We start from the raw sequence: 26,714 nt of genomic DNA, 5'->3' as shown, positions 1-26,714 counted from the left end.
GCTGGTTGTCAGTGTTTCTGCAGGTGTAGTCGTGTCAGCCGCCGTGCTGGTTGTCAGTGTAGCCGATGTTGTGATTGTGTCAGCAACCGTGCTGGTTGTCGGTCCGTTCGTAGTTGTCGTCGTGTCAGCCGCCGTGCTGGTTGTCGGTCCGTTCGTAGTTGTGGTCGTGTCAGCCACCGTGCTGGTTGTCAGTGTAGCTGCAGTTGTGGTCGTGTCAGCCACCGTGCTGGTTGTCAGTGTAGCCGCAGGTGTGGTCATGTCAGCCGCCGTGCTGGATGTCAGTGCAGCTGCAGTTGTGGTCGTGTCAGCCACCGTGCTGTTTGTCGGTCCGTTCGTAGTTGTGGTCGTGTCAGCCACCGTGCTGGTTGTCGGTCCGTTCGTAGTTGTGGTCGTATCAGCCACCGTGCTGGTTGTAAGTGTAGCTGCAGTTGTGGTCGTGTCAGCCGCAGTGCTGGATGTCAGTGCAGCTGCAGTTGTGGTCGTGTCAGCCGCCGTGCTGGTTGTCGGTCCGTTTGTAGTTGTGGTCGTGTCAGCCGCCGTGCTGGTTGTCGGTCCGTTTGTAGTTGTGGTCGTGTCAGCCGCCGTGCTGGTTGTCGGTCCGTTCGTAGTTGTGGTTGTGTCAGCCGCCGTGCTGGATGTCAGTGCAGCTGCAGTTGTGGTCGTGTCAGCCGCCGTGCTGGTTGTCGGTCCGTTCGTAGTTGTGGTCGTGTCAGCCGCCGTACTGGATGTCAGTGCGGCCGAAGTTGTGGTCGTGGCAGCCACCGTGCTGGTTGTCGGTCCGTTCGTAGTTGTGGTCATGTAAGCCGCCGTGCTGGATGTCAGTGTAGCAGCAGGTGTGGTCGTGTCAGCCGCCGTGCTGGATATCAGTGCGGCCGAAGTTGTGGTCGTGTCAGCCACCGTGCTGGTTGTCAGTGTAGCCGCAGGTGTGGTCGTGTCAGCCGCCGTGCTGGATGTCAGTGCAGCTGCAGTTGTGGTCGTGTCAGCCACCGTGCTGGTTGTCGGTCCGTTCGTAGTTGTCGTCGTGTCAGCCACCGTGCTGGTTGTCGGTCCGTTCGTAGTTGTGGTCGTATCAGCCACCGTGCTGGTTGTAAGTGTAGCTGCAGGTGTGGTCGTGTCAGCCGCAGTGCTGGATGTCAGTGCAGCTGCAGTTGTGGTCGTGTCAGCCGCCGTGCTGGTTGTCGGTCCGTTTGTAGTTGTGGTCGTGTCAGCCGCCGTGCTGGTTGTCGGTCCGTTCGTAGTTGTGGTCGTGTCAGCCGCCGTGCTGGATGTCAGTGCAGCTGCAGTTGTGGTCGTGTCAGCCGCCGTGCTGGTTGTCGGTCCGTTCGTAGTTGTGGTCGTGTCAGCCGCCGTGCTGGATGTCAGTGCGGCCGAAGTTGTGGTCGTGGCAGCCACCGTGCTGGTTGTCGGTCCGTTCGTAGTTGTGGTCATGTCAGCCGCCGTGCTGGATGTCAGTGCGGCCGAAGTTATGGTTGTGTCAGCCACCGTGCTGGTTGTCGGTCCGTTTGTAGTTGTGGTCTTGTCAGCCACCGTGCTGGTTGTCAGTGTAGCCGCAGGTGTGGTCATGTCAGCCGCCGTGCTGGTTGTCAGTACTGACGCATGTGTGGTTGTGTCAGCCGCAGTGTTGGTTGTTGGTCCGTTCGTAGTTGTGGTCGTGTCAGCCGTCGTGCTGGTTGTCGGTCCGTTCGTAGTTGTGGTCGTGTCAGCCACCGTGCTGGTTGTCAGTGTAGCCGCAGGTGTGGTTGTGTCAGCCGCCGTACTGGATGTCAGTAGGGCTACAGTTGTGGTCGTGTCAGCCGCCGTGCTGGTTGTCGGTCCGTTCGTAGTTGTGGTCGTGTCAGCCGCCGTGCTGGATGTCAATACTGACGCAGGTGTGGTTGTGTCAGCCGCCGTGTTGGTTGTTGGTCCGTTCGTGGTTGTGGTCGTGTCAGCCACCGTGCTGGTTGTCGGTCCGTTCATAGTTGTGGTCGTGTCAGCCACCGTGCTGGTTGTCAGTGTTGCTGCAGTTGTGGTCGTGTCAGCCACCGTACTGGTTGTCGGTCCGTTCGTAGTTGTGGTCGTGTCAGCCACCGTGCTGGATGTCAGTGCGGCCGAAGTTGTGGTCGTGTCAGCCACCGTGCTGGTTGTCAGTGTAGCTGCAGGCGTAGTCGTGTCAGCCGCCGTGCTGGTTGTTAGTGTAGCCGATGTTGTGATTGTGTCAGCAACCGTGCTGGTTGTCGGTCCATTCGTAGTTGTCGTCGTGTCAGCCGCCGTGCTGGTTGTTGGTCCGTTCGTAGTTGTGGTTGTCTCAGCCACCATGCTGGTTGTCAGTGTAGCTGCAGGTGTGGTCGTGTCAGCCACCGTGCTGGTTGTCGGTCCGTTCGTAGTTGTGGTCGTGTCAGCCACCGTGCTGGTTGTCAGTGTAGCTGCAGTTGTGGTCGTGTCAGCCGCCGTGCTGGATGTCAGTGTAGCAGCAGGTGTGTTCGTGTCAGCCGCCGTGCTGGATATCAGTGCGGCCGAAGTTGTGGTCGTGTCAGCCACCGTGCTGGTTGTCGGTCCGTTCGTAGTTGTGGTCGTATCAGCCACCGTGCTGGTTGTAAGTGTAGCTGCAGTTGTGGTCGTGTCAGCCGCCGTGCTGGTTGTCGGTCCGTTTGTAGTTGTGGTCGTGTCAGCCGCCGTGCTGGTTGTCGGTCCGTTCGTAGTTGTGGTCGTGTCAGCCGCCGTGCTGGATGTCAGTGCGGCCGAAGTTGTGGTCGTGTCAGCCGCCGTGCTGGTTGTCGGTCCGTTCATAGTTGTGGTCGTGTCAGCCGCCGTGCTGGATGTCAGTGCAGCTGCAGTTGTGGTTGTGTCAGCCACCGTGCTGGTTGTAAGTGTAGCTGCAGTTGTGGTCGTGTCAGCCGCCGTGCTGGTTGTCGGTCCGTTTGTAGTTGTGGTCGTGTCAGCCGCCGTGCTGGTTGTCGGTCCGTTTGTAGTTGTGGTCGTGTCAGCCGCCGTGCTGGTTGTCGGTCCGTTCGTAGTTGTTGTCGTGTCAGCCACCGTGCTGGATGTCAGTGCGGCCGAAGTTGTGGTCGTGTCAGCCACCGTGCTGGTTGTCAGTGTAGCCGCAGGTGTGGTCGTGTCAGCCGCCGTGCTGGATGTCAGTGCAGCTGCAGTTGTGGTCGTGTCAGCCGCAGTGCTGGATGTCAGTGCAGCTGCAGTTGTGGTCGTGTCAGCCGCCGTGCTGGTTGTCGGTCCGTTTGTAGTTGTGGTCGTGTCAGCCGCCGTGCTAGTTGTCGGTCCGTTCGTAGTTGTGGTCGTGTCAGCCACCGTGCTAGTTGTCGGTCCGTTCGTAGTTGTGGTCGTATCAGCCACCGTGCTGGTTGTAAGTGTAGCTGCAGGTGTGGTCGTGTCAGCCGCAGTGCTGGATGTCAGTGCAGCTGCAGTTGTGGTCGTGTCAGCCGCCGTGCTGGTTGTCGGTCCGTTTGTAGTTGTGGTCGTGTCAGCCGCCGTGCTGGTTGTCGGTCCGTTCGTAGTTGTGGTCGTGTCAGCCGCCGTGCTGGATGTCAGTGCAGCTGCAGTTGTGGTCGTGGCAGCCACCGTGCTGGTTGTCGGTCCGTTCGTAGTTGTGGTCATGTCAGCCGCCGTGCTGGATGTCAGTGCGGCCGAAGTTATGGTTGTGTCAGCCACCGTGCTGGTTGTCGGTCCGTTTGTAGTTGTGGTCTTGTCAGCCACCGTGCTGGTTGTCAGTGTAGCCGCAGGTGTGGTCATGTCAGCCGCCGTGCTGGTTGTAAGTGTAGCTGCAGTTGTGGTCGTGTCAGCCGCCGTGCTGGTTGTCGGTCCGTTTGTAGTTGTGGTCGTGTCAGCCGCCGTGCTGGTTGTCGGTCCGTTTGTAGTTGTGGTCGTGTCAGCCGCCGTGCTGGTTGTCGTTCCGTTCGTAGTTGTGGTCGTGTCAGCCACCGTGCTGGATGTCAGTGCAGCTGCAGTTGTGGTCGTGTCAGCCGCCGTGCTGGTTGTCGGTCCGTTTGTAGTTGTGGTCGTGTCAGCCGCCGTGCTAGTTGTCGGTCCGTTCGTAGTTGTGGTCGTGTCAGCCACCGTGCTGGTTGTCGGTCCGTTCGTAGTTGTGGTCGTATCAGCCACCATGCTGGTTGTAAGTGTAGCTGCAGGTGTGGTCGTGTCAGCCGCAGTGCTGGATGTCAGTGCAGCTGCAGTTGTGGTCGTGTCAGCCGCCGTGCTGGTTGTCGGTCCGTTTGTAGTTGTGGTCGTGTCAGCCGCCGTGCTGGTTGTCGGTCCGTTCGTAGTTGTGGTCGTGTCAGCCGCCGTGCTGGATGTCAGTGCAGCTGCAGTTGTGGTCGTGGCAGCCACCGTGCTGGTTGTCGGTCCGTTCGTAATTGTGGTCATGTCAGCCGCCGTGCTGGATGTCACTGCGGCCGAAGTTATGGTTGTGTCAGCCACCGTGCTGGTTGTCGGTCCGTTTGTAGTTGTGGTCGTGTCAGCCGCCGTGCTGGTTGTCGGTCCGTTCGTAGTTGTGGTCGTGTCAGCCACCGTGCTGGTTGTCAGTGTAGCCGCAGGTGTGGTCGTGTCAGCCGCCGTGCTGGATGTCAGTGCGGCCGAAGTTGTGGTCGTGTCAGCCACCGTGCTGGTTGTCAGTGTTTCTGCAGGTGTAGTCGTGTCGGCCGCCGTGCTGGTTGTCAGTGTAGCCGATGTTGTGATTGTGTCAGCAACCGTGCTGGTTGTCGGTCCGTTCGTAGTTGTGGTCGTGTCAGCCATCGTGCTTGTTGTCGGTCCGTTCGTAGTTGTGGTCGTGTCAGCCACCGTGCTGGTTGTCAGTGTAGCTGCAGTTGTGGTCATGTCAGCCACCGTGCTGGTTGTCAGTGTAGCTGCAGTTGTGGTCATGTCAGCCACCGTGCTGGTTGTCAGTGTAGCTGCAGGTGTGGTTGTGTCAGCCGCCGTGCTGGTTGTCGGTCCGTTCGAAGTTGTGGTCGTGTCAGCCACAGTGCTGGATGTCAGTGTAGCTGCAGGTGTGGTCGTGTCAGCCGCCGTGCTGGTTGTCAGTGTAGCCGATGTTGTGATTGTGTCAGCAACCGTGCTGGTTGTCGGTCCATTCGTAGTTGTGGTCGTGTCAGCCAACGTGCTGGATGTCAGTGCGGCCGAAGTTGTGGTCGTGTCAGCCCCTGTGCTGGTTGTCAGTGTAGCTGCAGTTGTGGTTGCGTCAGCCGCCGTGTTGGTTGTTGGTCCGTTCGTAGTTGTGGTCGTGTCAGCCGCTGTGCTGGTTGTCGGTCCGTTCGTAGTTGTGGTCGTGTCAGCCACCGTGCTGGATGTCAGTGCGGCCGAAGTTGTGGTCGTGTCAGCCACCGTGCTGGTTGTCAGTGTTTCTGCAGGTGTAGTCGTGTCAGCCGCCGTGCTGGTTGTCAGTGTAGCCGATGTTGTGATTGTGTCAGCCGCCGTGCTGGTTGTCGGTCCGTTCGTAGTTGTGGTCGTGTCAGCCACCGTGCTGGTTGTCAGTGTAGCTGCAGGTGTGGTCGTGTCAGCCGCCGTGCTGGATGTCAGTGCGGCCGAAGTTGTGGTCGTGGCAGCCACCGTGCTGGTTGTCGGTCCGTTTGTAGTTGTGGTCTTGTCAGCCACCGTGCTGGTTGTCAGTGTAGCCGCAGGTGTGGTCATGTCAGCCGCCGTGCTGGTTGTCAGTACTGACGCATGTGTGGTTGTGTCAGCCGCAGTGTTGGTTGTTGGTCCGTTCGTAGTTGTGGTCTTCTCAGCCACCATGCTGGTTGTCAGTGTAGCTGCAGTTGTGGTTGTGTCAGCCGCCGTGTTGGTTGTTGGTCCGTTCGTAGTTGTGGTCGTGTCAGCCGTCGTGCTGGTTGTCGGTCCGTTCGTAGTTGTGGTCGTGTCAGCCACCGTGCTGGTTGTCAGTGTAGCCGCAGGTGTGGTTGTGTCAGCCGCCGTACTGGATGTCAGTAGGGCTACAGTTGTGGTCGTGTCAGCCGCCGTGCTGGTTGTCGGTCCGTTCGTGGTTGTGGTCGTTGTTGCCACCGTGCTGGTTGTCGGTCCGTTCATAGTTGTGGTCGTGTCAGCCACCGTGCTGGTTGTCAGTGTTGCTGCAGTTGTGGTCGTGTCAGCCACCGTACTGGTTGTCGGTCCGTTCGTAGTTGTGGTCGTGTCAGCCACCGTGCTGGATGTCAGTGCGGCCGAAGTTGTGGTCGTGTCAGCCACCGTGCTGGTTGTCAGTGTAGCTGCAGGCGTAGTCGTGTCAGCCGCCGTGCTGGTTGTTAGTGTAGCCGATGTTGTGATTGTGTCAGCAACCGTGCTGGTTGTCGGTCCGTTCGTATTTGTGGTCGTGTCAGCCACCGTGCTGGTTGTTGGTCTGTTCGTAGTTGTGGTCGTGTCAGCCACCGTGCTGGTTGTCAGTGTAGCTGCAGGTGTGGTCGTGTCAGCCGCCGTGCTGGATGTCAGTGCAGCTGCAGTTGTGGTTGTGTCAGCCACCGTGCTGGTTGTCGGTCCGTTTGTAGTTGTGGTCGTGTCAGCCGCCGTGCTGGTTGTCGGTCCGTTCGTAGTTGTTGTCGTGTCAGCCACCGTGCTGGTTGTCGGTCCATTTGTAGTTGTGGTCTTGTCAGCCACCGTGCTGGTTGTCAGTGTAGCTGCAGGTGTGGTCATGTCAGCCGCCGTGCTGGTTGTCAGTACTGACGCATGTGTGGTTGTGTCAGCCGCCGTGTTGGTTGTTGGTCCGTTCGTAGTTGTGGTCGTCTCAGCCACCATGCTGGTTGTCAGTGTAGCTGCAGGTGTGGTCGTGTCAGCCACCATGCTGGTTGTCGGTGTAGCCGCAGGTGTGGTCGTTTCAGCCGCCGTGCTGGTTGTCGGTCCGTTCGTAGTTGTGGTCGTGTCAGCCGCCGTGCTGGTTGTCAGTGTAGCTGCAGTTGTGGTCGTGTCAGCCGCCGTGCTGGTTGTCGGTCCGTTCGTAGTTGTGGTCGTGTCAGCCGCCGTGCTGGATGTCAGTGCGGCCGAAGTTGTGGTCATGTCAGCCGCCGTGCTGGTTGTCAGTACTGACGCATGTGTGGTTGTGTCAGCCGCCGTGTTGGTTGTTGGTCCGTTCGTAGTTGTGGTCGTATCAGCCGCCGTGCTGGTTGTCGGTCCGTTCGTAGTTGTGGTCGTGTCAGCCACCGTGCTGGTTGTCGGTCCGTTCGTAGTTGTGGTCGTGTCAGCCACCGTGCTGGTTGTCAGTGTAGCCGCAGGTGTGGTCGTGTCAGCCGCCGTGCTGGATGTCAGTGCAGCTGCAGTTGTGGTCGTGTCAGCCGCCGTGCTGGTTGTCGGTCCGTTTGTAGTTGTGGTCGTGTCAGCCGCCGTGCTGGTTGTCGGTCCGTTCGTAGTTGTGGTCGTGTCAGCCACCGTGCTGGTTGTCAGTGTAGCTGCAGTTGTGGTCGTGTCAGCCGCCGTGCTGGTTGTCAGTGTAGCTGCAGTTGTGGTCGTGTCAGCCGCTGTGCTGGATGTCAGTGCGGCCGAAGTTGTGGTCGTGTCAGCCACCGTGCTGGTTGTCAGTGTAGCTGCAGGTGTGGTCGTCTCAGCCACCATGCTGGTTGTCAGTGTAGCTGCAGGTGTGGTCTTGTCAGCCGCCGTGCTGGTTGTCGGTCCGTTCGAAGTTGTGGTCGTGTCAGCCACCGTGCTGGTTGTCGGTCCGTTCGTAGTTGTGGTCGTGTCATCCGCCGTGCTGGTTGTCGGTCCGTTCGTAGTTGTGGTCGTGTCAGCCACCGTGCTGGTTGTCAGTGTAGCTGCAGGTGTGGTCTTGTCAGCCGCCGTGCTGGTTGTCGGTCCGTTCGTAGTTGTGGTCGTGTCAGCCACCGTGCTGGTTGTCGGTCCGTTCGTAGTTGTGGTCGTGTCAGCCACCGTGCTGGTTGTCGGTCCGTTCGTAGTTGTGGTCGTGTCAGCCACCGTGCTGGTTGTCAGTGTAGCTGCAGGTGTGGTCTTGTCAGCCGCCGTGCTGGTTGTCGGTCCGTTCGAAGTTGTGGTCGTGTCAGCCACCGTGCTGGTTGTTGGTCCGTTCGTAGTTGTGGTCGTGTCAGCCACCGTGCTGGTTGTCGGTCCGTTCGTAGTTGTGGTCGTGTCAGCCACCGTGCTGGTTGTCGGTCCGTTCGTAGTTGTGGTCGTGTCAGCCACCGTGCTGGTTGTCGGTCCGTTCGTAGTTGTGGTCGTGTCAGCCACCGTGCTGGATGTCAGTGCGGCCGAAGTTGTGGTCGTGTCAGCCACCGTGCTGGTTGTCGGTCCGTTCGTAGTTGTGGTCGTGTCAGCCGCCGTGCTGGTTGTCAGTGTCGCCGATGTTGTGGTCGTGTCAGCCGCCGTGCTGGTTGTCGGTCCGTTCGTAGTTGTGGTTGTGTCAGCCGCCGTGCTGGTTGTCAGTGTAGCCGCAGGTGTGGTCGTGTCAGCTGCCGTGCTGGATGTCTGTCCGTTCGTAGTTGTGGTCGTGTCAGCCACCGTGCTGGTTGTCGGTCCGTTCGTAGTTGTGGTCGTGTCATCCACCGTGCTGGTTGTCGGTCCGTTCGTAGTTGTGGTCGTGTCAGCCGCCGTGCTGGTTGTCGGTCCGTTCGTAGTTGTGGTTGTGTCAGCCGCCGTGCTGGTTGTCAGTGTAGCCGCAGGTGTGGTCGTGTCAGCCGCCGTGCTGGATGTCAGTGCAGCTGCAGTTGTGGTCGTGTCAGCCACTGTGCTTGATGTGGGTCCGTTCGTAGTTGTGGTCGTGTCAGCCACCGTGCTGGTTATCAGTGCAGCTGCAGTTGTGGTCGTGTCAGCCGCCGTGCTGGTTGTCAGTGTAGCCGCAGGTGTGGTTGTGTCAGCCGCCGTACTGGATGTCAGTAGGGTTGCAGTTGTGGTCGTGTCAGCCGCCGTGCTGGTTGTCGGTCCGTTCGTAGTTGTGGTCGTGTCAGCCACCGTGCTGGTTGTCAGTGTAGCTGCAGGTGTGGTCGTGTCAGCCGCCGTGCTGGTTGTCAGTGTAGCTGCAGGTGTGGTCGTGTCAGCCACCGTGCTGGATGTCAGTGCGGCCGAAGTTGTGGTCGTGTCAGCCACCGTGCTGGTTGTCGGTCCGTTCGTAGTTGTGGTCGTGTCAGCCACCGTGCTGGTTGTCGGTCCGTTTGTAGTTGTGGTCGTGTCAGCCACCGTGCTGGTTGTCGGTCCGTTTGTAGTTGTGGTCGTGTCAGCCGCCGTGCTGGTTGTCGGTCCGTTCGTAGTTGTGGTCGTGTCAGCCACCGTGCTGGATGTCAGTGCGGCCGAAGTTGTGGTCGTGTCAGCCGCCGTGCTGGTTGTCAGTGTAGCTGCAGTTGTGGTCGTGTCAGCCGCTGTGCTGGATGTCAGTGCGGCCGAAGTTGTGGTCGTGTCAGCCACCGTGCTGGTTGTTGGTCCGTTCGTAGTTGTGGTTGTCTCAGCCACCATGCTGGTTGTCAGTGTAGCTGCAGGTGTGGTCGTGTCAGCCACCGTGCTGGTTGTCGGTCCGTTCGTAGTTGTGGTCGTGTCAGCCACCGTGCTGGTTGTCAGTGTAGCTGCAGGTGTGGTCGTGTCAGCCGCCGTGCTGGATGTCAGTGCGGCCGAAGTTGTGGTCGTGTCAGCCACCGTGCTGGTTGTCGGTCCGTTCGTAGTTGTGGTCGTGTCAGCCACCGTGCTGGTTGTCGGTCCGTTCGTAGTTGTGGTCGTGTCAGCCACCGTGCTGGTTGTCAGTGTAGCTGCAGGTGTGGTCTTGTCAGCCGCCGTGCTGGTTGTCGGTCCGTTCGAAGTTGTGGTCGTGTCAGCCACCGTGCTGGTTGTCGGTCCGTTCGTAGTTGTGGTCGTGTCAGCCACCGTGCTGGTTGTCGGTCCGTTCGTAGTTGTGGTCGTGTCAGCCACCGTGCTGGTTGTCGGTCCGTTCGTAGTTGTGGTCGTGTCAGCCACCGTGCTGGTTGTCGGTCCGTTCGTAGTTGTGGTCGTGTCAGCCACCGTGCTGGTTGTCGGTCCGTTCGTAGTTGTGGTCGTGTCAGCCACCGTGCTGGTTGTCGGTCCGTTCGTAGTTGTGGTCGTGTCAGCCGCCGTGCTGGTTGTCAGTGTAGCCGCAGGTGTGGTCGTGTCAGCCGCCGTGCTGGATGTCGGTCCGTTCGTAGTTGTGGTCGTGTCAGCCGCTGTGCTGGATGTCAGTGCGGCCGAAGTTGTGGTCGTGTCAGCCACCGTGCTGGTTGTCAGTGTAGCTGCAGGTGTGGTTGTCTCAGCCACCATGCTGGTTGTCAGTGTAGCTGCAGGTGTGGTCTTGTCAGCCGCCGTGCTGGTTGTCGGTCCGTTCGAAGTTGTGGTCGTGTCAGCCACCGTGCTGGTTGTCGGTCCGTTCGTAGTTGTGGTCGTGTCAGCCACCGTGCTGGTTGTCGGTCCGTTCGTAGTTGTGGTCGTGTCAGCCACCGTGCTGGTTGTCGGTCCGTTCGTAGTTGTGGTCGTGTCAGCCACCGTGCTGGTTGTCAGTGTAGCTGCAGGTGTGGTCTTGTCAGCCGCCGTGCTGGTTGTCGGTCCGTTCGAAGTTGTGGTCGTGTCAGCCACCGTGCTGGTTGTCCGTCCGTTCGTAGTTGTGGTCGTGTCAGCCGCCGTGCTGGTTGTCAGTGTAGCCGCAGGTGTGGTCGTGTCAGCCGCCGTGCTGGATGTCGGTCTGTTCGTAGTTGTGGTCGTGTCAGCCGCTGTGCTGGATGTCAGTGCGGCCGAAGTTGTGGTCGTGTCAGCCACCGTGCTGGTTGTCAGTGTAGCTGCAGGTGTGGTCGTCTCAGCCACCATGCTGGTTGTCAGTGTAGCTGCAGGTGTGGTCTTGTCAGCAGCCGTGCTGGTTGTCGGTCCGTTCGAAGTTGTGGTCGTGTCAGCCACCGTGCTGGTTGTCGGTCCGTTCGTAGTTGTGGTCGTGTCAGCCACCGTGCTGGTTGTCGGTCCGTTCGTAGTTGTGGTCGTGTCAGCCACCGTGCTGGTTGTCGGTCCGTTCGTAGTTGTGGTCGTGTCAGCCACCGTGCTGGTTGTCAGTGTAGCTGCAGGTGTGGTCTTGTCAGCCGCCGTGCTGGTTGTCGGTCCGTTCGAAGTTGTGGTCGTGTCAGCCACCGTGCTGGTTGTTGGTCCGTTCGTAGTTGTGGTCGTGTCAGCCACCGTGCTGGTTGTCGGTCCGTTCGTAGTTGTGGTCGTGTCAGCCACCGTGCTGGTTGTCGGTCCGTTCGTAGTTGTGGTCGTGTCAGCCACCGTGCTGGTTGTCGGTCCGTTCGTAGTTGTGGTCGTGTCAGCCGCCGTGCTGGTTGTCAGTGTCGCCGATGTTGTGGTCGTGTCAGCCGCCGTGCTGGTTGTCGGTCCGTTCGTAGTTGTGGTTGTGTCAGCCGCCGTGCTGGTTGTCAGTGTAGCCGCAGGTGTGGTCGTGTCAGCCGCCGTGCTGGATGTCGGTCCGTTCGTAGTTGTGGTCGTGTCAGCCACCGTGCTGGTTGTCGGTCCGTTCGTAGTTGTGGTCGTGTCATCCACCGTGCTGGTTGTCGGTCCGTTCGTAGTTGTGGTCGTGTCAGCCGCCGTGCTGGTTGTCGGTCCGTTCGTAGTTGTGGTTGTGTCAGCCGCCGTGCTGGTTGTCAGTGTAGCCGCAGGTGTGGTCGTGTCAGCCGCCGTGCTGGATGTCAGTGCAGCTGCAGTTGTGGTCGTGTCAGCCACTGTGCTTGATGTGGGTCCGTTCGTAGTTGTGGTCGTGTCAGCCACCGTGCTGGTTATCAGTGCAGCTGCAGTTGTGGTCGTGTCAGCCGCCGTGCTGGTTGTCAGTGTAGCCGTAGGTGTGGTTGTGTCAGCCGCCGTACTGGATGTCAGTAGGGCTGCAGTTGTGGTCGTTTCAGCCACCGTGCTGGTTGTCGGTCCGTTCGTAGTTGTGGTCGTGTCAGCCACCGTGCTGGTTGTCAGTGTAGCCGTAGGTGTGGTTGTGTCAGCCGCCGTACTGGATGTCAGTAGGGTTGCAGTTGTGGTCGTGTCAGCCGCCGTGCTGGTTGTCGGTCCGTTCGTAGTTGTGGTCGTGTCAGCCACCGTGCTGGTTGTCAGTGTAGCTGCAGGTGTGGTCGTGTCAGCCGCCGTGCTGGTTGTCGGTCCATTCGAAGTTGTGGTCGTGTCAGCCACCGTGCTGGATGTCAGTGCGGCCGAAGTTGTGGTCGTGTCAGCCACCGTGCTGGTTGTCGGTCCGTTCGTAGTTGTGGTCGTGTCAGCCACCGTGCTGGTTGTCGGTCCGTTTGTAGTTGTGGTCGTGTCAGCCACCGTGCTGGTTGTCGGTCCGTTTGTAGTTGTGGTCGTGTCAGCCGCCGTGCTGGTTGTCGGTCCGTTCGTAGTTGTGGTCGTGTCAGCCACCGTGCTGGATGTCAGTGCGGCCGAAGTTGTGGTCGTGTCAGCCGCCGTGCTGGTTGTCAGTGTAGCTGCAGTTGTGGTCGTGTCAGCCGCTGTGCTGGATGTCAGTGCGGCCGAAGTTGTGGTCGTGTCAGCCACCGTGCTGGTTGTTGGTCCGTTCGTAGTTGTGGTTGTCTCAGCCACCATGCTGGTTGTCAGTGTAGCTGCAGGTGTGGTCGTGTCAGCCACCGTGCTGGTTGTCGGTCCGTTCGTAGTTGTGGTCGTGTCAGCCACCGTGCTGGTTGTCGGTCCGTTCGTAGTTGTGGTCGTGTCAGCCACCGTGCTGGTTGTCAGTGTAGCTGCAGGTGTGGTCTTGTCAGCCGCCGTGCTGGTTGTCGGTCCGTTCGAAGTTGTGGTCGTGTCAGCCACCGTGCTGGTTGTCGGTCCGTTCGTAGTTGTGGTCGTGTCAGCCACCGTGCTGGTTGTCGGTCCGTTCGTAGTTGTGGTCGTGTCAGCCACCGTGCTGGTTGTCGGTCCGTTCGTAGTTGTGGTCGTGTCAGCCACCGTGCTGGTTGTCGGTCCGTTCGTAGTTGTGGTCGTGTCAGCCACCGTGCTGGTTGTCGGTCCGTTCGTAGTTGTGGTCGTGTCAGCCACCGTGCTGGTTGTTGGTCCGTTCGTAGTTGTGGTCGTGTCAGCCGCCGTGCTGGTTGTCAGTGTAGCCGCAGGTGTGGTCGTGTCAGCCGCCGTGCTGGATGTCGGTCCGTTCGTAGTTGTGGTCGTGTCAGCCACCGTGCTGGTTGTCGGTCCGTTCGTAGTTGTGGTCGTGTCATCCACCGTGCTGGTTGTCGGTCCGTTCGTAGTTGTGGTCGTGTCAGCCGCCGTGCTGGTTGTCTGTGTAGCCGATGTTGTGGTCGTGTCAGCCGCCGTGCTGGTTGTCGGTCCGTTCGTAGTTGTGGTTGTGTCAGCCGCCGTGCTGGTTGTCAGTGTAGCCGCAGGTGTGGTCGTGTCAGCCGCCGTGCTGGATGTCAGTGCAGCTGCAGTTGTGGTCGTGTCAGCCACTGTGCTTGATGTGGGTCCGTTCGTAGTTGTGGTCGTGTCAGCCACCGTGCTGGTTGTCAGTGCAGCTGCAGTTGTGGTCGTGTCAGCCGCCGTGCTGGTTGTCAGTGTAGCCGTAGGTGTGGTTGTGTCAGCCGCCGTACTGGATGTCAGTGCAGCTGCAGTTGTGGTCGTGTCAGCCACTGTGCTTGATGTGGGTCCGTTCGTAGTTGTGGTCGTGTCAGCCACCGTGCTGGTTGTCAGTGCAGCTGCAGTTGTGGTCGTGTCAGCCGCCGTGCTGGTTGTCAGTGTAGCCGTAGGTGTGGTTGTGTCAGCCGCCGTACTGGATGTCAGTAGGGCTGCAGTTGTGGTCGTGTCAGCCGCCGTGCTGGTTGTCGGTCCGTTCGAAGTTGTGGTCGTGTCAGCCACCGTGCTGGTTGTCGGTCCGTTCGTAGTTGTGGTCGTGTCAGCCGCCGTGCTGGATGTCAGTGTGGCCGAAGTTGTGGTCGTGTCAGCCACCGTGCTGGTTGTTGGTCCGTTCGTAGTTGTGGTTGTCTCAGCCACCATGCTGGTTGTCAGTGTAGCTGCAGGTGTGGTCGTGTCAGCCACCGTGCTGGTTGTCGGTCCGTTCGTAGTTGTGGTCGTGTCAGCCACCGTGCTGGTTGTCAGTGTAGCTGCAGGTGTGGTCGTGTCAGCCGCCGTGCTGGATGTCAGTGCGGCCGAAGTTGTGGTCGTGTCAGCCACCGTGCTGGTTGTCGGTCCGTTCGTAGTTGTGGTCGTGTCAGCCACCGTGCTGGTTGTCGGTCCGTTCGTAGTTGTGGTCGTGTCAGCCACCGTGCTGGTTGTCAGTGTAGCTGCAGGTGTGGTCTTGTCAGCCGCCGTGCTGGTTGTCGGTCCGTTCGAAGTTGTGGTCGTGTCAGCCACCGTGCTGGTTGTCGGTCCGTTCGTAGTTGTGGTCGTGTCAGCCACCGTGCTGGTTGTCGGTCCGTTCGTAGTTGTGGTCGTGTCAGCCACCGTGCTGGTTGTCGGTCCGTTCGTAGTTGTGGTCGTGTCAGCCACCGTGCTGGTTGTCGGTCCGTTCGTAGTTGTGGTCGTGTCAGCCACCGTGCTGGTTGTCGGTCCGTTCGTAGTTGTGGTCGTGTCAGCCACCGTGCTGGTTGTCGGTCCGTTCGTAGTTGTGGTCGTGTCAGCCGCCGTGCTGGTTGTCAGTGTAGCCGCAGGTGTGGTCGTGTCAGCCGCCGTGCTGGATGTCGGTCCGTTCGTAGTTGTGGTCGTGTCAGCCGCTGTGCTGGATGTCAGTGCGGCCGAAGTTGTGGTCGTGTCAGCCACCGTGCTGGTTGTCAGTGTAGCTGCAGGTGTGGTCGTCTCAGCCACCATGCTGGTTGTCAGTGTAGCTGCAGGTGTGGTCTTGTCAGCCGCCGTGCTGGTTGTCGGTCCGTTCGAAGTTGTGGTCGTGTCAGCCACCGTGCTGGTTGTCGGTCCGTTCGTAGTTGTGGTCGTGTCAGCCACCGTGCTGGTTGTCGGTCCGTTCGTAGTTGTGGTCGTGTCAGCCACCGTGCTGGTTGTCGGTCCGTTCGTAGTTGTGGTCGTGTCAGCCACCGTGCTGGTTGTCAGTGTAGCTGCAGGTGTGGTCTTGTCAGCCGCCGTGCTGGTTGTCGGTCCGTTCGAAGTTGTGGTCGTGTCAGCCACCGTGCTGGTTGTTGGTCCGTTCGTAGTTGTGGTCGTGTCAGCCACCGTGCTGGTTGTCGGTCCGTTCGTAGTTGTGGTCGTGTCAGCCACCGTGCTGGTTGTCGGTCCGTTCGTAGTTGTGGTCGTGTCAGCCACCGTGCTGGTTGTCGGTCCGTTCGTAGTTGTGGTCGTGTCAGCCACCGTGCTGGATGTCAGTGCGGCCGAAGTTGTGGTCGTGTCAGCCACCGTGCTGGTTGTCGGTCCGTTCGTAGTTGTGGTCGTGTCAGCCGCCGTGCTGGTTGTCAGTGTCGCCGATGTTGTGGTCGTGTCAGCCGCCGTGCTGGTTGTCGGTCCGTTCGTAGTTGTGGTTGTGTCAGCCGCCGTGCTGGTTGTCAGTGTAGCCGCAGGTGTGGTCGTGTCAGCCGCCGTGCTGGATGTCGGTCCGTTCGTAGTTGTGGTCGTGTCAGCCACCGTGCTGGTTGTCGGTCCGTTCGTAGTTGTGGTCGTGTCATCCACCGTGCTGGTTGTCGGTCCGTTCGTAGTTGTGGTCGTGTCAGCCGCCGTGCTGGTTGTCGGTCCGTTCGTAGTTGTGGTTGTGTCAGCCGCCGTGCTGGTTGTCAGTGTAGCCGCAGGTGTGGTCGTGTCAGCCGCCGTGCTGGATGTCAGTGCAGCTGCAGTTGTGGTCGTGTCAGCCACTGTGCTTGATGTGGGTCCGTTCGTAGTTGTGGTCGTGTCAGCCACCGTGCTGGTTATCAGTGCAGCTGCAGTTGTGGTCGTGTCAGCCGCCGTGCTGGTTGTCAGTGTAGCCGTAGGTGTGGTTGTGTCAGCCGCCGTACTGGATGTCAGTAGGGCTGCAGTTGTGGTAGTTTCAGCCACCGTGCTGGTTGTCGGTCCGTTCGTAGTTGTGGTCGTGTCAGCCGCCGTGCTGGTTGTCGGTCCGTTTGTAGTTGTGGTCGTGTCAGCCACCGTGCTGGATGTCAGTGCGGCCGAAGTTGTGGTCGTGTCAGCCACCGTGCTGGTTGTCGGTCCGTTCGTAGTTGTGGTCGTGTCAGCCACCGTGCTGGTTGTCGGTCCGTTTGTAGTTGTGGTCGTGTCAGCCACCGTGCTGGTTGTCGGTCCGTTTGTAGTTGTGGTCGTGTCAGCCGCCGTGCTGGTTGTCGGTCCGTTCGTAGTTGTGGTCGTGTCAGCCACCGTGCTGGTTGTCGGTCCGTTTGTAGTTGTGGTCGTGTCAGCCACCGTGCTGGTTGTCGGTCCGTTCGTAGTTGTGGTCGTGTCAGCCGCTGTGCTGGATGTCAGTGCGGCCGAAGTTGTGGTCGTGTCAGCCACCGTGCTGGTTGTTGGTCCGTTCGTAGTTGTGGTTGTCTCAGCCACCATGCTGGTTGTCAGTGTAGCTGCAGGTGTGGTCGTGTCAGCCACCGTGCTGGTTGTCGGTCCGTTCGTAGTTGTGGTCGTGTCAGCCACCGTGCTGGTTGTCAGTGTAGCTGCAGGTGTGGTCGTGTCAGCCGCCGTGCTGGATGTCAGTGCGGCCGAAGTTGTGGTCGTGTCAGCCACCGTGCTGGTTGTCGGTCCGTTCGTAGTTGTGGTCGTGTCAGCCACCGTGCTGGTTGTCGGTCCGTTCGTAGTTGTGGTCGTGTCAGCCACCGTGCTGGTTGTCAGTGTAGCTGCAGGTGTGGTCTTGTCAGCCGCCGTGCTGGTTGTCGGTCCGTTCGAAGTTGTGGTCGTGTCAGCCACCGTGCTGGTTGTCGGTCCGTTCGTAGTTGTGGTCGTGTCAGCCACCGTGCTGGTTGTCGGTCCGTTCGTAGTTGTGGTCGTGTCAGCCACCGTGCTGGTTGTCGGTCCGTTCGTAGTTGTGGTCGTGTCAGCCACCGTGCTGGTTGTCGGTCCGTTCGTAGTTGTGGTCGTGTCAGCCACCGTGCTGGTTGTCGGTCCGTTCGTAGTTGTGGTCGTGTCAGCCACCATGCTGGTTGTCGGTCCGTTCGTAGTTGTGGTCGTGTCAGCCGCCGTGCTGGTTGTCAGTGTAGCCGCAGGTGTGGTCGTGTCAGCCGCCGTGCTGGATGTCGGTCCGTTCGTAGTTGTGGTCGTGTCAGCCACCGTGCTGGTTGTCGGTCCGTTCGTAGTTGTGGTCGTGTCATCCACCGTGCTGGTTGTCGGTCCGTTCGTAGTTGTGGTCGTGTCAGCCGCCGTGCTGGTTGTCTGTGTAGCCGATGTTGTGGTCGTGTCAGCCGCCGTGCTGGTTGTCGGTCCGTTCGTAGTTGTGGTTGTGTCAGCCGCCGTGCTGGTTGTCAGTGTAGCCGCAGGTGTGGTCGTGTCAGCCGCCGTACTGGATGTCAGTGCAGCTGCAGTTGTGGTCGTGTCAGCCACTGTGCTTGATGTGGGTCCGTTCGTAGTTGTGGTCGTGTCAGCCACCGTGCTGGTTGTCAGTGCAGCTGCAGTTGTGGTCGTGTCAGCCGCCGTGCTGGTTGTCAGTGTAGCCGTAGGTGTGGTTGTGTCAGCCGCCGTACTGGATGTCAGTGCAGCTGCAGTTGTGGTCGTGTCAGCCACTGTGCTTGATGTGGGTCCGTTCGTAGTTGTGGTCGTGTCAGCCACCGTGCTGGTTGTCAGTGCAGCTGCAGTTGTGGTCGTGTCAGCCGCCGTGCTGGTTGTCAGTGTAGCCGTAGGTGTGGTTGTGTCAGCCGCCGTACTGGATGTCAGTGCAGCTGCAGTTGTGGTCGTGTCAGCCGCCGTGCTGGTTGTCGGTCCGTTCGAAGTTGTGGTCATGTCAGCCACCGTGCTGGTTGTCGGTCCGTTCGTAGTTGTGGTCGTGTCAGCCGCCGTGCTGGTTGTCGGTCCGTTCGTAGTTGTGGTTGTGTCTGCCGCCGTGCTGGTTGTCAGTGTAGCCGCAGGTGTGGTCGTGTCAGCCACCGTGCTGGATGTCGGTCCGTTCGTAGTTGTGGTCGTGTCAGCCACCGTGCTGGTTGTCGGTCCGTTCGTAGTTGTGGTCGTGTCAGCCACCGTGCTGGTTGTCGGTCCGTTCGTAGTTGTGGTCGTGTCAGCCACCGTGCTGGTTGTCCGTCCATCCACAGTTGTCGTTGTGTCAGCCACTGTGCTTGTTGTCAGTGTGGCCGAACTTGTAGTCGTGTCAGCCGCCGTGCTGGTTGTCGGTCTGTTTGCAGATGTGGTCGTGTCAGCTGCCTTGCTGGTTGTCGGTCCATTCGCAGTTGTGGTTGTGTCAGACACCGTGCTGGTTGTCGGTCCGGCCGCAGTTGTCGTCGTGTTAGCCGCCGTGCTGGTTGTCTTTGCAGCTGCTGTTGTGGTTGTTTTAGCTGCCGTGCTGGTTGTGGGACCGTCATAAGTTGTTGTCTTGTCAGCCGCCGTGCTGGTTGTTAGTGTGGCCGCAGGTGTGGTTGTGGCAGCTCCTGAAATATTTAGGATCTTTACCAGACTTAATCCCACACTCCTTTCCAACTAAGTTAAATGATCAATCATGCTCTAAATGATTTCTAACTCAGTTACCACTAGATCCATGCAAGCTGTTTTTATGCCCAAAAACATTAATTATACCCATTTGAGAATTTGCATTTCAAATTCTTCAGTTTTTATTGTACAATTATCTATTTTCAGCTGTAGACATTTGCAAATGTTAGATGCTTATGTTGGCCTCTAGTTGTCTTTGCTGTGTTTGCATAATAATAGGTCAATGCACTATCTCTCCATTGTATATAAGCAAAGAAATGTATCTTTTAAGATAATAATAGATCATAGTTAGGCTAAGATCTGTAACTTTGGAAACAAGAAAAAGACATCAGCGATATTATTGAAATGACCCAGGATGTGAGCTGCCATCCAGGGCAAGGTCTTGGCCTTCTTTAACCACTGACGGTAGCCTCCCAGGCAAATGGACGGGCCAGAACAGAGCGGTTGGCTCAGAGCAGAGGCTGAGGCACGTAAACCTCTTGGCATGTGAACTATTGGTATTGCACGAAGAGTTAAGTATAAGGAACTAACTGTTGGGTTTCTGACAGCCTCTGAAATAGGAGTGAATTAATTATTGACCATTCACAGTGCCCACGTGGACATACTGGAGAGGAAAACAAAAACTCCCATCAGGAGAAAATAAACCTCTGGGGGTCCCAGCCAAACGGGTGCACTCCAGGCAGCAAGCCATTTTATTGAGTATGGACTCCAGCTGCAATGCTGTAACTGAGAAGATGCTGCATTGACCCAGAAGCAGACATGGCTTTGAACTTATCTGTATGTCTACTAAGTGAAGCGAAAGAGAAACTGGGACTGAGAAGATGGCATGAAAGGAATGAACCTGGGGCCAACCTGGATGCTGTGGATAGAGACACAAACAAGACAAAGATAAAGACAAAGGACAGCTGCTGACTGAGCCAGAAGTAGGATGCTGGACAGACTCTGGGCTGTGGAGATGGTATCTGTAGCAGCAGAGGACCAAAAGGACAAACCTAAGGCCAAATTGGACGCTGGGGATAGGGACACAAACAAGACAGGGAAATGAGTCATAGGACAGCTGCCCACTGAGCCGGAGATAGGACCTGGGGCCGAGGAAATGGCAGTAGTAGCAGCAGAGGATGAGAGGAATGAATGGACCGGGGCCAAATCTGACGCCCGGGATAGAGACATGAAAAAGACAAGGGATGCAAGTTATAGGACAATTGCTGACCGAGCCAGAGGTAGGAACCCCAGACAGACCCACTCCCGAAGAGATGGCATCAGTGGCTGCAGGGACAGCGAGGGAGGAGCTTTGGGATGAACTGGATGGCGGGGAATGAAAGCAGAAGAGAGCACAGGAGAAAAGGCAGGAGTAAAGAAAATGAAGGAAAGAATGCAGCACGGGGCTTGAGATTCGGAGGAGTGAGTTTAGACATGATAATAAAGAGAAGAGGAGGAAGCAGAATCAAGGAAAACAGATACGGACTGAGAAAGAATGCCGAAAGAAGAAACAAACAGGAAAAATGCAGAACAGATGATCCCTGGAGTTTGCAGTGACGGTGCTTCTGTCACCATATGCAAAAGTATGCTGAATAGCCACAGATGATGAACTTCGGAGAGAGTAAAAGTTTCTTAGGTGTGTTTCGATTAAACAGGTTAGTTAGAAGGCGGAAAAGTTGGATTTCTCTTTTCCCTGCTTGTCTGAAGCACAGTCCTAAATAAATGTGGGAGGTGAATGCAAAACAAGCAGCATTTTTTCCCCCATTTTAACTTTCTTGCATGTTATTCGGAGCGCGAATGAAGTCCGATAAACACAAGGAGAGGCTCAACAGCTCAGCGGGCTCAGGGCTCAGGAGATGTGGAAGTTTAGTGGAAGCCCAGGACTTGTTTATTGTATACTGAAAGGATATTAGTAGAGTGTGATCATTACAGGTTGTCCTACTGCACAGATGATGAGGTACATGAATATGGAAATATTATATAGAGAGTAGAGATTGAGGGGCAGTTGGTTAGGCAGTTACAGAGTTAGTGTTGTAAGAGTCGTAGAGTACTGTGTTAATAAAGTGTACGTTCATCATTAAAAAGCTGTGTGGTTAATGACCGCCGATAAGAACATAACATATACCTTTGATAGGTAAAGTTCAGTAAAGAGTTTTGGTGACGTGGTGCTACTGTCCAGATCGTAATCGGAGGAAAGGTTTCTAATGGACGGGGCACAATCTGTGAACATGACGAGTTTGCGCTTGTCCAGAGCAGCCCAGTTGTTTTTTTACAGAAGAAATAACAGGATGGTCGTGACCACTGTTACTTCTAAACCGCGCGGCCACGCACCAAACTCAGGGAATTTTTTTGCGCAGAAAAAACAAATTGACTGTGGATGTTGGCATTTTCCCGTTAATGTTGACCTTCACGTGTATCTACGGTTGTGGCTCTAGTCTAACTTATTTACTGTCTTTGACATAAGTTAGCGCACTATTTTATGCTTTCCTCATTACTGTTTATAATGTGTAGCCTCATTGTGAGGCGTTACGTAGAGAGACAATAGTATAAATGTTTGAACCGCCACCGTACTTGCATCAAGCGCAGATTGCGAACGCGGATTCAATCTGATGAATGGAGTTTTTAATGAAAGTTCGGGAGGAATGAAGGCAGCCGCGCTCATTCGACACAGCTGCTGCAATTCTCACTAATCCTGACGTAAGCAACTGGTCTCCATAAATATCTGTAGCGGCGAGGCTTATTAATAAGAAAGAATTAAGTGTTCTGAGCTTTCCCAAATGAGGCCCCATTTCTCTGTTCATCTCTGTGGTGCAGCCACAGAGAAACTATTCATGCAGGCTGATTTAAGGTTTCCTAGGACAGCTCCCAAAGGGGGATGCACTTAGCTAAGCCTGGCTATCATGATCCATGGTCATCCATTGGCGCCTATCTGTCTAGGGAGTGCCAGATGGACATCTGGACTGCATTCCTAAGTGTCAGGAGTAAGTGACTCATATCTCACCTTGATCAACCAATCAGGGACTGGTAGGGCTGAGTAACCCACGTGGGACTCTGATGCCCATGGAACTTTCAGCCAATCAACGAGCTGAAGTTCCTCCAGGTAAAAACAGGCAACACAGAGAGCCTGAGAGATTCAGAAGGGATTCAGGAGAATTCTGTGGACTTTTCTAAAGGGAATTCAAAGGAGAATTCCAGGGCAGGACGGCCCAGGAGCAGAAGGCTCCCAAGGGCAGGACATTCTCGCAGCGCGCCTCCTGACCATCCTGAGACTCAGCCCGGACAACCACGGAACGGCCAGTGTGTCTGAGTGCCAGAACTTTCCTTTGTTCTAAGAGTCTAGAGCGGAGGTTGCCAGAGAGTAACCAGAGGATCCACCCGAGGTTAGCATCAGCAGCAGGCCTCGTGAACAGGTCGGAACTGTGGACAGCTGAATCACTATTCAGAACTAGCTCTTAGTCAGGAACGAACCGGTCCTCTTCCTGACTTTCTGGGACCCACAGTCATCTTTTCTCCTGTGCACAAACTTTGCTAGTTAAAGCCAACACTAACTAGCCTGTCAGTGAGCATCTGCAGCGCACCGTCGCAAGCCGCACAGCACAGCCTGGCACACAGCCAGAGAGCGCGGATTGGACAGCAACAGCCTGCAACTGTTTCTTTGAGCCCGCAGGAGATCTGAATCCCCAGAGATTGGATGAGTATTCAACTTCAATGCATTACAGCTGTGTGTGTGCGTTGTTTGAGTTATATCGCATGGTTGGATTCTAAAGCCATCAAAAGAATCAATTTTGTGATTTACTGCTACAATTAATAATTGTTCCAGTAAATGCCCAAACCCTACAGAACTGGTGCCTTCAGAGAGCTACATTACATTTAATTTGGCTATGGCAACGTTACATATTTGGCGTCCCTGGGCCGGCTATGATTACATATTTGACGTCCCTGGCTGGACGTGGCAAGACTGAAATGAATCAACCAAGCGGAATAATTCAATATAAAACGCCGCGGGTTTCATACACGACAATACAGTGTGCTGAAAGCCGAAAGGAAAAAAGTTCCCCTTGCTCTTTCAGCAGTGCTTGATTGTTTTGTGATCTTTTGCAATCTACCAGGTTGATTGCATACTTGATCTTGTGGTTTTCTGTGGTAAAACTGTGATTTCGTACTTAAAAGTAATACTCTTTAAGTTTAACGATGGTTGCTAAAAGGTCTGAATTTGAGTCGCTATTAAGCACTCTCTCTAGCAGCGACAGGTCTGACCACGATCTCTTCCATATCTCCGTCAGCGGAGAAGCTAGAATAAATCTCCATTCTCTGAGAGAGCTAGCGAAGGACATAGAGAGATTTGACCCCGCAGTGTCAGAGAATAATATCGAGAGTTATATTCAGGACCTCAGGTATAACCTGCAGTACCTGCCAAACGCCACAGAACAGGAGAAAGTGTTTCTGGTCAGGAAAACTACCAGCAGAGCTGTACATGAGTGGATGGCTAGGCAGATGAAAAAAGTCTGTAATGATTTTGAGGAGCTGTGTCAAGCACTTATCGAGGAATACAGTACGTTTATTGACCCAACTGCCGCGATAGCCGCCGCCCTTAACATTAAGCACGAGAGAGCAGAGTCCCCTCGCGAATATTACGAGAGACTTAGTCGAACTTATTTTGCAGGGCGAAATGATGAGGGTTGCGAAGAGAACACACATTTCAAGGGTTTATTCATTGCGAATCTCCACCCGTCAGTCAGAAAGATGATCTTAACGCATACAGATGCACAGACCATGAAAATGACTGATATTAAGAGATTCGTGCAGAAAGCCTGGGAGTATGATGTCCAAAGTCGCTCTGAGCAAAAAAGCTGTTAAAGTGACTGTGTTCGCCATCAGAGCCAGCAGGGTTAACTCCCTCCTGCTCGAAGGAGCACAGGCTCCTGAGCTGGCTAAGCCCCGTTCCAAAGCAGGCACACAGGACCGCACCCAGCGTCCTAAGTGCCATGAGAACACCGGGGGAGGGAAAGGGCTAGAAAAGGCTGAACAAAAGGATTCAGTAGCCGCCCGCCTTGCCAGGCTTGAACAAGCTTTATTAGGACAGGGACAACCACTCCCCAAGGCTGCAAGAAGCGTGAATGAGCTGATACTCTCCACTGGAGGAGGCGGAGACCCGCCCCCTCTCCCTCCCTCAGTCTATCTGATTGAGCGGAAGGGTTCCTGCCTGGATGAGGTCAGCCACTCCCAAGTGAGTGCTGACTCCACCCCTGAAGTCACAGAGCAGGCAGTAAAACACAGAGGAAAAGCAGGAAGCTTTTACCTCAAGGCTGCCATGGGAGATGTCTTACACAGTGAGACACTGATTGACACTGAGGTTGAGAGGTGTTTGATGTCACACGGCAAGCTCAAACGGGTAGAAAAAGAAAAGGGCATGCGACTCAGAGAGGAACCTTTGGTGGATCACCAGAAAGGCAAAGTGTGGAAACAGGTCAAGGCTCCTAAGCCTTCTGTACAGAAGGAAAGGGGGGCCAAGAGGCAGACTGTGTTCACACAGTGCCCACCGAACACAGAAGCCTATGTGGAGATTCCTTCTGTTCCCTCTGGACAAGAAATACAAATATTTTCTTGTTCCCCGAATATACAGGGAAGTCGTGTCCCGGCCGAGGTCCCAACAGCCTCCCTGCCACAGGAGCGGTGCTCCAAGCAGCCGCCTGATCCACCAGGTAAAGCACACCCCTTTTACATCCCTAAAGAGGAGCAGATCTCCCCACCTGGCGATGAAAAGGAGCTTTCCCTGTGTACCCTGGCACCCAAGAGGGGTCAGGACCACCACCCTGCAGTGGTGGAAGGGATCCAGATGGTAGGAGAGCAGGTTGGTGATGTAGCCCTCACCCTTAGCCCTGAGAGGTCCTCTATTAGTGAGGATCTGCTTGAGCAGCTGTCACAGGGCCACCGCCAAGTGCCCCTGGTGCAACATTCACAGGTTAGACAGGAGGTCCAGCTGGACGCTGAGACTACTGCACTGTGGACATACCCGATTCCCTCTGCTGTGACCCAGGGAACCTGCAGTCAGGTACAGTAACATTATTTCTCACAACTACCAGGTAGTGAGTGAGACTGACCTGATTGTTCCTGCCTCAACGGCAGGGTTGCCAACACACCCAGTCCCCCAGAAGGGACAGGGAATGAAAGCTGAGCCGGTTTTCTTACAGCCACCAGCTCAGTCTGTCAGTCTGAGTCTGACCAACAGTGGTTCAGCCAGACTGGAGCTGGATGGTCAAGCCACCCGCCTGCCAGTGCAGGGCATCGCAAAGAGGGGTGTCAAAATCCCCGCCTGCACTGACATGGGCCTGGTGAGTGATAGTGAGTTCAAAGACAGTGAACTAGCTATCCCACTGCTGGGGCAACTCCCTGAACCCCTTGCGAGGGAAGGGGGGAGCGAGCAGGTGTCCTACACCCACGCCCAGCGAACGATTGTAAACATGCCGATAGAGGGATTCCTCAATCAGGAAGTGTGCAGGGTGGACCTGAACAGTGAGAATGGGATAACAATCCCAGATCAATCAGGTGCTCCAGATGACCACTCAGCCGAGGGTCAGGCATGCTCCACCGCTGCACCACCCCCTGCAGGGTTCCTAGAGCACAGGCATGAACAAATCGAAAAAGCAGATGCCCTGGAAAAGGAGGAGCGGCATCAGCAGCTGCGTCAGATTTCCCCAGATTTCCAGGATGTTGGTGCCCAAGATGCCACATGGCATACTGAGAAAGACACCATGTACACACTGCACCAGCTTAGAAAGGCAGCAGTCACTCAGAAGGAGATGACTGGGATCAGCCACCCAAAAAGACTTTTGGGAGGACTGATTGCTGCCACCACTGTTGTGCGTTTGCTATTTCTGGTAGGTTTGTGTGCTACTGGCACTCTCACCCTGACTGCCCCAAGAAGGCAGGTGTCAGAAATGCCAAAGGGTAGTGACAGACTGTATTAACAACAGCAAAAGTTGGAAAGCTTAGGGAAAACCCTACAGGCAACTTCCTATGCAACAGGGTTAAACCTTATTCCCCAAACAGTGGACATGATTGTCGGTGTTATACAGTAGGTTTATGCTTGTGTGCAACAGGCCAGAATGTTGACACAAGACCTGTTAAGGGAGTTTAGTGCCACTGTAGCCAGTCTAGCCATGGCACAATTCCCAACCCACTTGATTCCACTCTTCTCAGTAGAGGAGTATGTGACATTAACCCCATCGCTCATAGCTCACCCAGAAGGCAATCCAAGATTGAATTTGGTTCCAAATCTTGAGATGGGTATGGCTACCAAAGCTATCCATTGGCTGTGTCTAAACGATTCACCAATGAAGGGTGTAAAGCTACTAACGAGCAGAGGGAGGTTAATGAACCCCATGAAGAGCAGGTGGGAAGTAAATGGCTGGTCTACACACCACATATCAAACATCACCCTCTCCTCTATCTATTCTTCTGCCAAATTTTGCACAAAGAGGGAACTTCTCTCTCCGCCCGGCCACCTCAATTACGCCATGCATATCATTCCCCAAGGACGGTCTACCTTCTCGACCTTGCCTCTTCCGTGCCCTCTCTTTACCACCACATAAGCCCTTCAGCCAACTGTAAATCCGAGCTCAGGCTTTGGCAGCTTCTCTTGGCCAACTGGAATGGCATATCTCTCTTCTACGATTACCTCCTCTCTGACACTGAGGATATCCAGCTTTTCACAGACGCAGCCCCCTCGGTTTCGGAGGCTATTACAAAGGCCAATGGTTTGCGGCCCCTTGGCCTCCTGATTTCTCTCCAATCCCTCTCACCAACCAGTCATCGGCCTTGTTAGAACTATTTCCAATTGTCGTTGCTGCTTCTCTTTGTGGCCACAATAGGAAACAAAAACCATCCTCATCCATTTTGCCATCCATGCAGTAGTTCATATAATCAACAAAGGAAGGTCTTCATCCCAATCCATCATGAAATTCCTCTGCCGCCTTAAATGGATTTCTCTCACATCAATTCATCCGCGCAGTTGCTCACATTCCAGGCCACCTTAATGAGATAGCTGACTCTCTCTCTCGCTTTCAATTCAGGAACTCGGCACCAGATGCAAGACCGAACCCCTGCACAGTACCTCCCTATTCGGAACTCACGTTCCTCCGAATCATCCTTTCCATCGCTATCTCCAGCTGGCCCAGCAAACTATCCTCTTAGGGATCACCCCTCGAACTCTCAATTCTTACTGCACTGCCTGGCAGGGCTTCCAATCCTTCCACCTCTCCGCGAACATAAAATTCAGTTCTTTCGATATTCTCACCGTATCATCCTTCGTTTGCTATCGT

General features: G+C 56.0%; 1 protein-coding gene across 1 annotated transcript; it reads right to left on the bottom strand.

Moving 5' to 3' along the window:
• Positions 1 to 709: 709 nt before the first annotated feature.
• On the bottom strand, positions 710 to 26,697 carry LOC148672313 (uncharacterized). The gene is made up of 5 exons (XM_088627247.1): positions 26,690 to 26,697; positions 9,469 to 10,441; positions 7,354 to 9,309; positions 3,172 to 4,191; positions 710 to 811 (listed from the first exon to the last, which is right to left on the bottom strand). Exons 1-5 carry the CDS (start codon positions 26,695 to 26,697, stop codon positions 710 to 712), a joined length of 4,059 nt encoding a protein of 1,352 aa, XP_088483373.1.
• Positions 26,698 to 26,714: the final 17 nt, after the last annotated feature.

The sequence above is a fragment of the Lepisosteus platostomus genome, chromosome 4, assembly GCF_059453375.1.
Source record: "Lepisosteus platostomus isolate fLepPlt1 chromosome 4, fLepPlt1.hap1, whole genome shotgun sequence".
NCBI lineage: Eukaryota > Metazoa > Chordata > Actinopteri > Semionotiformes > Lepisosteidae > Lepisosteus > Lepisosteus platostomus.
This window is presented reverse-complemented; position numbering and strand designations above follow the sequence as displayed.

Excerpts from the sequence above, each read along its gene's own strand:
- LOC148672313 (XM_088627247.1), bottom strand. Across the intron at positions 4,192-7,353 it reads CTGACACGACCACAACTGCA|ACCAGCACGGCGGCTGACAC; the intron begins GCTACACTGACA and ends AACGGACCGACA. Across the intron at positions 812-3,171 it reads CGGCTGACACGACCACAACT|CACGGCGGCTTACATGACCA; the intron begins GCAGCTGCACTG and ends ACTGACATCCAG.